The sequence below is a fragment of the Mustela nigripes genome, chromosome 14 (genome assembly GCF_022355385.1).
Source record: "Mustela nigripes isolate SB6536 chromosome 14, MUSNIG.SB6536, whole genome shotgun sequence".
Lineage (NCBI taxonomy): Eukaryota > Metazoa > Chordata > Mammalia > Carnivora > Mustelidae > Mustela > Mustela nigripes.
In genome coordinates, this window is record NC_081570.1 from 26,324,761 (window position 1) to 26,337,053 (window position 12,293).

At 42.3% G+C, this 12,293-nt stretch overlaps 2 protein-coding genes across 6 annotated transcripts in view; both read right to left on the reverse strand.

The window, feature by feature from the left end:
- Nucleotides 1-811: 811 nt before the first annotated feature.
- TMEM35B (transmembrane protein 35B) lies at nucleotides 812-4,860 on the reverse strand. Its single transcript, XM_059377213.1, has 3 exons — nucleotides 3,905-4,860; nucleotides 2,301-2,481; nucleotides 812-1,359 (listed from the first exon to the last, which is right to left on the reverse strand). The coding sequence occupies exons 1-3, from the start codon at nucleotides 4,010-4,012 to the stop codon at nucleotides 1,256-1,258; spliced, it is 393 nt and encodes a 130-aa protein (XP_059233196.1). The 5' UTR covers nucleotides 4,013-4,860; the 3' UTR covers nucleotides 812-1,255.
- Nucleotides 4,861-5,385: 525 nt separating this feature from the next.
- ZMYM6 (zinc finger MYM-type containing 6) overlaps nucleotides 5,386-12,293 on the reverse strand; it is a 45,408-nt gene continuing 38,500 nt past the window's right edge. For all 5 annotated transcript variants that reach the window (XM_059377212.1, XM_059377210.1, XM_059377211.1 and 2 more), the window contains 2 exons: nucleotides 9,269-9,413; nucleotides 5,386-7,345 (listed from right to left, as the gene is read on the reverse strand). In XM_059377212.1, the coding sequence (XP_059233195.1) occupies nucleotides 5,514-7,345; nucleotides 9,269-9,413 (1,977 nt within the window). In that variant the 3' untranslated portion in view covers nucleotides 5,386-5,513. The remainder of the gene's footprint in view (nucleotides 7,346-9,268; nucleotides 9,414-12,293) is intronic.

Sequence of the window (12,293 nt, forward strand, 5' to 3'; positions counted from 1 at the left end):
AGGCTGGCAGTTTTAGAACCCATAAAACGGTGACTCTGTGCTCATCTTTGTTAGCTCTGCACACAAGGTAAAAGACTAGGAAGGAGTATCTCATGAGGCTTAAGAACCCAGGCATTAGAGTCTGCCATACTAAATGTGTAAATTATAATGATTTCATAAAAATTTTAAAAATGTGAGTGCCTTTTGAAGCAGCACTCTCTTTTCTAGGGAAAGACAGTAAGTATGCAAAGGTGATTTACTATGACATTGTAATTTAGGGGTGCCTGGGTGCCTGAATCCATTGAGCATCCAACTCCTTTTGTCTTTTTTTTTTTTAAGATTTTATTTATTTGTCAGAGACAGAGCACAAGCAGGGGGAACAGCAGGCAGAGGCAGAAGCAGGCTCCCTGATGACCAGGGAGCCCAGTGCAGGACTCCATCCCAGGACCCTTGGATCATAACATGAGCCCAAGGCAGATGCTTAACCAACTGAGCCACCCAGGCATCCCACGGCTGACTCTTGATTTCAGCTCAGGTAGTGATCTCAGGGTCATGAGATCAAGCCCCCTGCTGGGCTCCTTGCAGGGGATGGAGCCTGCTTAAGATTCTGTCTCTCCCTCTGCCCCTCCCCATCCTCTCTCTTCACGTCTAAGGAAAGACAGTTAAGTATGCAAAGGTTTACTGTTAAGTGTGCAACAGCAAAACACAGGGACAATCTAAATGTTCCTCAGTGGGGCCTTGAGTAAATACATTACAGTACATCCTTATGGTGGAATACTACACACCCATTAACAGCAAGGAGGTAAAACAGACTTGGAATCATGTTACAGTATGAGTTTTGAAAGCAGGTAATAATTTATTTTGTCTCATTTTCATTAAAAAAATATCTGTATAAAGGGGTACAGTTACTAAAAGGAATTAATAGTAGTTATTTTAGTGCATCATTAAAATCTGGGGTGATTTAAATTGCTTTTCTCTTTATTTTCAATTTTCACATGACATGAGGAATGTTAGTATGTTTAACACGTATCCTTTAAAAAAAAGAACAGTAAATGTCCAAGACAGAAAGCAGGGTCAGGTAGATAAGATGTCTACTTCAATACTGGCCAACCCCGGAGGTACTGGTAACAAGGCAGTAGACTGTGTTTTTCACCATGTTCCAGCCCTGACAGTGACACAGCATGAAGAAGCAAGAGGCCCTGGACTCCCAGGATCCCTTGGATGCACTCGGAAGAGTCTTCTTCCTGATGGGTCTGATCACCTTCTTAGTTTGGACTCAGAGCTGGCAGATATCCAGCAGCAGCAGGAGTCCCAGGCAGATGATAGCTGGGATGTAGGTGTTCGGTGACTCTTTCAGAGATGCCAAAGTGAAGATAGCCCCTGGAATGGAAAGTGAGGTCCCTGAGACTCCCTGACCCACTCTAGCTCAAACCCTCCCATTCAACACCCCCACCCCCCACCACATAAACAGACACACACCCCCTAAACTAGTTGCACTCATCTCTCTGGCCTCCAGAAGAGAACAGAACCAAGAATCAGAGGCCCCTTGAACTAATGTAGCCACTCTCAGAGGGCAAGAAAGAAAGAGGAATAAGCCTGCCAAGTAGGACGGGGAGGTAGGTAGATGGGCCTTTTAGAACAACTTCTGATCCTTCTCCCTTCTTAATCCTACTGGAGAGGAGGCGGCGCAGGGGTTAGTGGTGTAGATATGGGAAAGATCTGAAGATGAGGAAAGCTCCAGAGATGGAAAAGAAGGCCTGGGAAAGGGGTGGCCGTGGTGACAGCAATGGTGACACAAGACGAGGGGATACAGACAAGGCTGAAGACATCTGACCTCTGAAGCAGCAGCTGTCATTGTACATCAGCAGTTTGTGTGCGCCGAGCTGCTGGGAGGGGTTCCTCTAGAACTGCCTGTCACAGGGAAATACTCTGCCTTTCTGTTCAGGGACCCCAGTTTCCTTGCTTTCCCACCTGCCAGACACATAACTCCACGGCAGCTGCTACTTCATCCCCTCGCCTCAAGGGTAGGGGTGAGGAGAGAGGGGTAGGGGCTTTTAAGTTACAAGACATCCTCACCATGGGGATACCCTGCAGCCAAATGAATCAATGAGGTAGGAATTATGTTTGAGACAGAATCATGTTATAGTATCTTAAGTTTAAAAAGCACCTGTCCTAGTCTAAAGACCATGGAAACTATAGTAGAGCGGGGAGTGTTCCTGGTTCCAGAAAAAAAAAGGTGACAACAGTAAAGGGAACAGCCAGATCTTCTATTACCCTCTGCCAGAAGTCCCCATTTCCCCAGCGCAGTTGCACCCCCTTACCCATCATGAGCACGGTCAAAAGCAAGTTACTGATCTCTTGCAGCATCGGCGGGCCCAGGACCAGCAGCAGCCCAGCCAGCAGTTCGAGCCAGCCCACAGCCTCTTGGTAGCTCATGGGATCCGGCTGGTAGCCGAACACCTTCAACGGGAATACCTCAGCGAACTGCACAAACAGGGCTTTCTAGGGGCGGCAGGGAATGCCTGTCAGCCACACTCAAAGGTCCACCGCCTGGGCACTCCACGGGGGCCTTCTGTGTCTGCATCCTCAACTCCCCCAACAAAGGAGCTACCCTGCTAGGTCAGGCCCAGGGCTGAGGTCAGTCTGGAGAGGAGAGGGCCTCCCTGAGGGACTGAGCTTTGGAATCAGGAAACAGGCTTTACGCTCCAAGAATGGCCAGATGGTGGTGCAGAGGAGGACTAGTTTTCTCACCAGCCTCTCACTGGACTAGACCCCAGCCCCAAATTCCAAGACCAGGAAGTTAGGCATGCCACAGCTTCTCCTTCTTGCTGCCTGGCCCGATTTTCTTGAGGATGCTATGACGGGAATATTGGGAGGCTGGGGAGAGGATGAAAGGTTAATTGTTGCTTATTCAACAGATTCCACTCTGAATATGGTATGCTGGGATCTAGACCCCACTGCAGTAGACACTGAGCAGTTAAGGAGCTCAAAGAGGCTCATTGTGCTGAGTCAGGCTCTGATCTGGGCCATATGACCACCACCCGAAGGCCCGCTACCTTTTCCTGCACCCTTACTCCCCACCTCGGCTCTACCCTCCCTACCCTGCTACCACAAAGAAACTTGAAGCTACCTGGCTCTGGGGATGTACTTCCCCAAACAATCCACCATCCTACACCAGGAAGGAAGGGCAGAACCCAGGCCTGGGACAGGGAGGCTGCAGGGATATCCAAGTCTGCTTTTTTGAGAGGCTGGAGAGACTGATGGGCAGAACCACACGAAAGCTTTTCAGGAGTCTGGAACCAGCCAGGAGACAGGAGGAGGACTTGTAGACGTTCCTCCCTACCTCCATGGTAAGGGCTCTCCAGATTCTGATTCAGGAGAGCACCTAGATTGGCTCCTGCGTCTTGACTAGCTGTGTAACCTTTAGCAGATACACTTCACCTTCAGGGCGACTTTCCTACTCCACCAAGCGGGGAATAACAAATATTAAACCCGCTCCTCACGACCCTCCCAAGAACGCAGGCAAGCGAAGGAGGAGAAGGGGACGGAGAGGGTGCTGGGTCCCCCGCTGCATTCTATCTTCCACCCACAGGGTCCGGACGCTTTCCTCTTCCCGCCCTAGGTTTGCGCGGGGGTCCCCCAGGGCTCTGCTGGAAGATCCGGCCCGCCCCTTCCGTCTAGGCAAGAGTCGGAGGACTCCGAGGAGCACCCTAGGAAGGCGTCCCCGTCTCAGTCGACGTGCTCTCCCCCTGCTCAGCGCCGTCTCGCCGGAAGGCAGGCGGGTCCGCGGGGCACCGGCTCGGGCAGGCTGGCAGACTGGCCGGGCGCCGGGGCCAGAGCCGGGGTAACTGCGGGGGACGCAGCACCCGCCGCCGTGCAGCCGCCCCCGCGTCCATCCGCCCGCCGCCCCCGCCCTGCCGCTCACCATCTGCTGGGACACGGGAGCCGAGATCTGCCCCGAAAGCTTGGCTGCCCCAGTTAGTGCAAAGAAGCCGCCCAGCAGGACGCGCAGAGCCGCGAGCCCGAGCGCCATGGCCGCCCAAGCCCTGCGGGAGCGAGTAGAGGGAAGAGGGCGCGGCAGGGAGGGGAGGGGAGGGCAGGGCTGGGCAAGGCAGGGCAGGGCCGGCCAAACCCGCCCCCTGCCGCCCGCTCTGTTCCTTCTTCCCCAGGGCTGGCAGAAGACCCGCGCCAAAGCTTCCCGCTCCTCGCCTCCCGAGGCTGCCGCCACCCTCTTTTCTGGCGGGGCAGTCCCATCTCACAGATGGGGACACTGAGGCCCACTGGCTCAGCTGACTAAACGGGCCCCTTTGAATTCAGTCTCCTGTTTCCCAGCCAGTACGGAGTCAGTCCAACAGGAGGATCTACACGTGCCTCGCAGAAGACCGGGACTTCCTTCCTGCCTGAGCCTCCCTAGCTTTGCCAGCTGACACCTAACCTCCGCGGGCCTCAGCGTCTGTATCTGTGAAGGCAGAGGAGCCTCTTCGTTCTGAAGAACAGGCCTAGTACAAAGTCTGGCACATGGAAGAGCTCAAAAGTTGTTACTAAGTTATGGAATCATTAGTAATAAACCAGTAACAAGTGGCTATAAATTGTTCTTTCCTATCTTTGTGTAAAATGAATTTTCCCTTGAATTTCCCTCAGCTGAAATTAAAATGTGAAAAGTGTTTGAAAATTCAGACACTTGCGGCTGCAGGAAGAGAGGCTTCCACTGAACAAAACCCTACAGGCCACTCCTGGCCCATCTGCTATTACCTGAGATCTGTCTAGACCTAGATGGACAAACTTGGTGGTACGCCAGATTAAGTCAGCTGTCTGGTTTTTTCACTCCCTCCTCGTCCCCAGCTAACAATGTTTACATTTTTTAATGATACAAAAAAATTTAAAGGCCGTTCTCATGACACATGAAAACTATATTGTTTCAATGCTCATAAATAAAAAGTTGTACTGAAACAGCCACACTTGTTTGTGTATTGCACACAGCTGCAACCGCAGAACAGAGTAGTTGACACTGTATGGCCTGCAAAACCTAAAATACTATCTGGCCTTTTATAGAAAACATTTGCCCAGCCCTGGTGGGGAGGGCCACAGAGACCCCTAGAGGGGGCCTCAAATTCTTCTGCTGCTTCCATTTCTGGTTAGCCAAGCAGCTTGGATCTGAGTTTTTTACCTCCCCCCAACAGAGCTGCCTGGCTGAAGACTGCAATGGCCCATGTGTTTCTAAAGGCCAAGAGGTTTTAACATTCAGGTGTGCCGAGACATTATAAATGCCTTTTGTTACCCTCATTTTTGTCCCTAATCCAGAGTATCCAATCAATCAATCAAATAGCTAAATTTGCTACCTTAGACTAATAAAATTATATATAACTATTTATAAATGCATAATCATTAAATTCCTCAACAAAAAGAAAAAATATTACAATGCTTATTTAATCACTGAAAGCACATATCCACATTAGGAAATTATATTTTAGAGTACTTATACAAAATTTAACACAAAATTTTATAGACTCTGGTAATAAGCAATAGCCATGTTACTATTCTTTCTCCTTTACTAATTTTTCTATCCTTGGAATTAAAGATGTGACTGCAAGTCTTAGAGCAGGACCAGAAACCAATAAATTTCTTTGTTTTGACTCGGTCAGAGCAGAAAATGTAGCATCACATAAATAAATAGTTGAAAAGGGCAACAAAAACTTCATTGCCTTTTCATGGAGTTCTGGGTAACATGTCTTTGCATTTACCCAAAACTGAGTTACAGACATTGATTTAAATACTGATTGTAATTCCAAATCCGAAGATAACTGTACTAGTTTTTCTTCTTCAAAGTCCGTGAGATTACTATTTTGGTGATTCATAAAAGGATTAATTATCCACAAATTTCCTGAACGCAAATCATCTTCTGGTGGATAACAGTCGTGGAACATTTGAGAAAGTCCTTCCAGGTGCTCAGAAATAATGCTTGCAATGCCTCTCATATTTAAGTCTGATGAGTTTAAGAATTCAGAAAATGAAGGGAACATGTCAAAATCATTCTCTTGTGCACGCTTCAACCACATTTTTAACTTTTCCTTAAATATATCCATTTTATTATACAAATTGAAGAGGGTAGTCATAGTTCCTTGGAGACTTGAATTGAGTTCATTTATAAGTGAAAAAATATCTGATAAATAGGCCAGCTTTGCAACCCATTCCTCATCAAGAAAATACTTGGCCAAATCAGAATGCTTCTGATTTAAAAAAATTTCAATTTCGTGTCGTAATTCAAATAATCTTGTTAAAATTCTCCCTCTCGATATCCAGCGTACTTCAGCATGAAGTGGTAAATTCACATGCTCAGACCCCATTTCTTCACACAAAATTGTTAACATTCGTGAATTCAAGGCATTGCTCTTTATAAAACTTAAAATTTGTGCTGACTGTAAAAGGATTTCATGTAAGCATGGAGACAACTTTGCTGCTGCTAAATGTTCACGGTGAATAAAACAGTGTGTAAATGCCACAGTATTCGTGGCAATTTCTTGAATTTTCGCTCTGAAACCAGAACACCTGCCAGCCATACTTGCAGCCCCATCTGTACAGAGACCAACACAATGTTTCCAATTCAGAGATTTACTGTCAATGTATTTATTTATTAGTTCAAATATTTCAAATCCAGTTATTTGAGAAGGCATTTCAATGCAACACAGTAATTCTTCCTTTATATCACTGCAATCATAATCAATGAAACGAATATAGCACAAAAGAAGGGTGATATTTGATATTTCTGATGATTCATCTACCTGAAGGGCAAACCACTTGGACTTTCTGACTTTTTGAATCAGCTGATCTTCAATGTCTGCAGAAAGTTCATCAATCCTGTGTCCAATCGTATTATTAGAAAGAGGAATGGTTTTCATTTTGTCTCCTGCACTTGAACCCAAAACTTCTGAACACATCTCTACTAAATATGGTTTAATTAATTCTTCAGCAATGGAGAAGGGCTTCTTGCTGGCAGCAATTTGAAAAGCAATTAAATAAGAAGCTTTCACAAGTGACTTTTCAACTAGTAAACACTTTTTTAAAGAACTATTTTGACATTCCATTTCAAGAGATTTTTGTTCAAAAAAATCTACTGGTTTGTTTTCTAATTCTGAATGCTTTGTCTTCAAATGATGAGAAAGATTTGCTGGTTTCATGTTTTCAGTGGATAAAATTTCTCCACAGATGACACACTGTGGCCTTGGTGAACTTTCTTTTGATCCTGGACAGACAATAAAACCAACTTTTAAATATTCCGCATCGTAAGTCTGGAAAAAACCTATTCTTTTTTTCTTTGCAGGTGGAGACTCAAGTTCCGCATCATGTTTCTCATTAGGCATAGGGAAATCTGCATGAAATATGTGAATCTCTGTTATTTTCAAAAAAAATAAATAAATAAGCCATATCTTTATGCCTTCCCCCACACATTTTAAAATTTATATTTTATTACTACTTGTATTTGTCAAAGGAATACACTAATTAAAGTTGAAACCCAAACCCCAATACTTCCATGGTGCCACTAAAAACTGAATTTCTCCTTGCCCAAAACTTGGCCACTAACTAAAGCAAAACTGTAGGCTGTAGTACATGAACTAGCAATGCTATGTATTCGATAGATTACTAGAATTAGGACTGAAGTCCACAGGATACATCAAATTAAGAAAAAAATTATTTTACTTTTAAAATTTTCAGAAAAAGGGGCGCCTGGATGGCTCAGTGGGTTAAGCCTCTGCCTTCAGCTCGGGTCATGATCCCAGGGTTCTGGGATCGAGCCCCGTGTCAGGCTCTCTGCTCTGCAGGGAGCCTGCTTCCCTTCCTCTCTCTCTGCCTGCCTCTCTGCCTGCTTGTGATCTCTGTCAAATAAATAAATAAAAGCTTTAATAAATAAATAAATAAATAGAATTTTCAGAAAAAAAGGAAAACAAATGTTTCAAAAAGTTAAATCTGATGAATCAAGATGAAGATATTGATATACTAATATTCATTATGCCGTATTTTCAATCTTTCCGAATTCTGAAATTTTTCCAAATTAAAGTTGAGGGAAAAAGTAAAGGTTAATTGTTAGAATACCCAGTGTCAGTGAGGGTAAAGAGAAATGGGTGTTTTCAAAAGCTGATGTAATTTTTCAATTTTGTTGAAAAAAGCCTTAAAATTCTGTGATAGTTTTTGAATCTGAAATTCTACTACTTAGGATCTATCCTAAGGACATAATTAGTCAAGTGAACAAAAAACCATTTACACAACTTAAAACTGTTTATAATATTAAATAACTAAAAGCAATCTTAATGTCCAATCTTAAGGGACAGATATGTTGCAATCAATGCATCCATTAAGAATCTCAATGTATATTTAAATCTACATTGGTATGGAATGTTTCTGAGGAGCACTGTCAAATGAAAAAGTAGTTCACAACAGTTTATTTGAAACAATCCAATATTTAATCTAGAAATTTTTAAAAGATGTGTAACCACCCACATACGCTCATATTACTACTACCTTCCACATGCAAATGTGCATACAGTATAAATTCATGTACACAAAGAGTGCACCATTTTAACAGGAATATAAAGCAATCAAATTTACTCTGGAAAGAAAACAGGATTCTCCTTGACTCCCACCAAAACAAAGGCACCCTACATCAAAACTCATGATTATGTGTTGACAGACTATGCTTTTAAATACAGTATATTCTGGGTAGTAAAATTATTACTAAAAACAAAAATAAAAAAGTGCTTCGGGCAGAGTAGGCTACAGAACTAACTGAAAATATAAAGTAGTGGCAGTTAACATGGACTGGGGCAATAATTTACAACCATTCCAGGTATGAATTAAAATAATTTCCCTGATCACCAATACCTCAGACACATAGTTATACTTTTAGTAAATGACAAATCAACTTACAGTATTTTTAAAAAGAGAACTAAGGTTAAATCACAAACGCTTTTCTTTAAAATCACTAATGCTTTTATATAAATATATATCTTAGTAGTTATAATAATTTGTACATTTAAAAAACAGAAGTACACGCACAGAGGAGATGTTTGCCCACTCTACACAAAATGTTGTCTGTGCAGATGGACTCAATTTGGTAGTTATTAGCGTTAATGAAAATAATTATAAAAGGAATAAATTAGATTTTCAAAGTCTGTGATCCAAGAATGAATGTTTTCACATTTAAGAAACTAAATGATTCTTTTTGCCTTTATTAAAAAAAACAGAAACAAACAAAACAGAATAACTTTCTACATATAAAAAGCATAAGGATACATACCTGTCTGACATTCCTTGTGTTGTGTATGTGGTTTGCAAGAGGTGGCCTTGGTCTGTGTGACAGGCTTGCACAACACTGCTTTGTTTTTTAAAAGCCTGGAAGACTGGGAAGACAGAAGTTTCAAGGCATCTGTCTGCATGATTCCCTAGTTAAAAAATTCAGAAGCCAAAAAGAGATGTTTTTTAGTACCTCATCACTGATCATAACTGTATCAATTGAAAGATGGCACAAAACAAAAGAAATATAATTCCTCTGAAAGAGCAGTTGCAATGAAGAAGTTACTTTAGAAAATATACACTTATTCCTAATTCTTCTAATCAGTATCTGTCCCATTTATTAATTAAAAAAAAGACTCTGCCTATAGTAAGGACAACCAAAACAGTGAAAACAGTCTTTGCTGATTAGGACAACTGGCAATTCAGAAAAATTAGATCTAATCTCAAGCCATATGCAAAAATATATTCCATATTGATTAAAGACCTCAACATTAAAAAATAAATAAAACTTTAAAATCACTGGAAAGGGGCACCTGGCTGCCTCAGTCAGCAGAGCATGTGACTCTTGATCTTGGGGTTGAGTTTGAGCCCTACATTGGGAGAAGAGATTACTTTAAATATCTTTCAAAACTTAAAAATAAATCAAATCAAATCACTGGAGAATTTTCAAATAACCAGAACAAGGAGAAAATATTCTCTTTTTAAAGATTTTTTTTAAGTAATCTCTTCACCCAACATGGGTCTCCAAACTACAACCCCAAGATCAAGAGTTGTATGCTCTACTGACCAGCCAGCCAGGCACCCCAAGGAGAAGGTATTCTTAAACAAAACACAAAAGAGTTAAAAACAAAATAGAAAAAACGAATACATTTGACTAACTTGATTTTTTTTTTAAAGGTCTTTCTACAAGAAAGTTGAAGGATAAGCAACAGAGTTGGAGAATGTACTGAAAACATGTTTTCCATTCAGTAAATATTTACAGCATGTTTACTGTAAACTAGGCACTCTTGTAAACCCTAGAGATACAGCAAAAAAACAAGACAGAAAATCCTGCTTTTATGGGCTCTACATTCTGTAGGGAGACATAGAAGATAAACAAGTAAAGCAAATATAATTCCAGGTAGTGATGTGTTATGAAAGAAAGAAAGAAAAAGAAACCAGGATAAGGGAATGGAGAGCAATGGTGCTGAGGAAAGATATTTTTGGAAGAAACATTGGAGCAGAGAGCTTTTGAATTCTCAAAAAAGCAAACCATGCAAAGGCCTGAAGTCACAGGACTCCAGGCAGTGGGATTATAGATGCAAAAGCCCTCAACTGGGAAAGAGTTTAGTATGTTTTAGGAAGAGAGATGAGTATAAAACTGAAATAAAGTAAGCAGGGGCTGGAATGAAATGTTTGAAGGAGGCAGAAGCCAAATTACATAGGATCTGGAAGGTCTTAGTTTTAAAAACAAGATATTAGGACTGTATTTTAAATGCGAAGGCAAGCCACTGCAGATTTTATTTACATTAACTTTTTTTTTTTTTAAGATTTTATTTATTTATTTGAGAGCAAGAGCAAAAGCAGAGGCAGAGGGAGAAGCAGAGTCCCCACTGAGCAGGGCGGCTGATGAGGAGCTCAATCCCAGGACCCTGGGATCATGACCCGAGCCGAAGGCAGATGCTTCACCTTACAGATTTACAAATTGGCAGCATATTATCGGGGATAATATGCACTGTGCTTACAGCAAGAGAAGGTGCCCCTACATTTACTTTTTAAATAGGCAACAGATGTAATAATTTTGAATTATGTAATAACAGAAAAGGTATAAAAACATATACATGAAGGGACACCTGGGTGGCGCAGTGGGTTGAGCCTCCAATTCTTGGTTTCAGCTCAGGTAGTGATCTTGGGGTGGTGACACTGAGCCCTGCCTCGGGCTCCATGCTCAGAGCAGAGTCTGCTTAAGACTTCTTTCTGGCATGCCTGGGTGGCTCAGTCACTTAGTGTCTGCCTTTGGCTCAGGCCTAGAATCAAGTCCCACAATGGGCTCCTTGCTCTCGCTCACTCTTTGATAAATAAATAAAATCCTAAAAAAAAGAAAGAAAGAAAGAAAAGACTCCCTCTCCCTCTGCCACCCCTCTCCGTGTGTGTTCTCTTAGATAAATATCTTTCTTTTTAAGTATATACATGAAAATTAAGTTTTCCATCTGTCTGTCTTCTCTATCCAGACTCAAACTTGAACACAACCATGTCCCCCCAGTTTCTTACACATCCTTGTAGAGATGCTCCCTGTAATTAAGTAAGTTGCTTCTGACTACAAATTGGCAGCATATTATCGGGGATAATATGCACTGTGCTTACAGCAAGCTATCATAGAGGTATATTTACATAACTTTGTATAAAGCTTCCCTAGGAGCAGCTTTACACACTGAATGTACCACAGGTAACCCAAAGAGTCTCTGCAGCTCAACAGTGAATGTTAAAAATATTTGCTATTACAGGGGCGCCTGGGTGGCTCAGTGGGTTAAGCCGCTGCCTTCAGCTCAGGTCATGATCTCAGGGTCCTGGGATCGAGTCCCACATCGGGCTCTCTGCTCAGCAGGGAGCCTGCTTCCCTGTCTCTCTCTCTGCCTGCCTCTCTATCTACTTGTGATCTCTCTCTGTCAAATAAATAAATAAAATCTTTAAAAAAAAAATATTTGCTATTACAAAGAATGCTATAATAAATATCCCTACATATAAATTAATCCTACATGTGCTAGTATATTTATAGAATAAGGTATTCTAAGTGCAGTTTGGTGGGTCAGAACATTTTAATTATGATGGTACAGCCAAACCGCTTTCCACAGAGGCATAGTGTATCAAATTATATGACCTTCAGCAATGTATGTGAGCCTGTTTCTCAACACTCTAGTTAACACAGTACTATGAAACTTTTTTTTTTTTTAAAGATTTTGTTTATTTATCAGAGAGAGAGGGGGAGAGAGCGAGCACAGGCAGACAGAATGGTAGGCAGAGGCAGAGGGAGAAGCAGGCTCCCTGCCGAG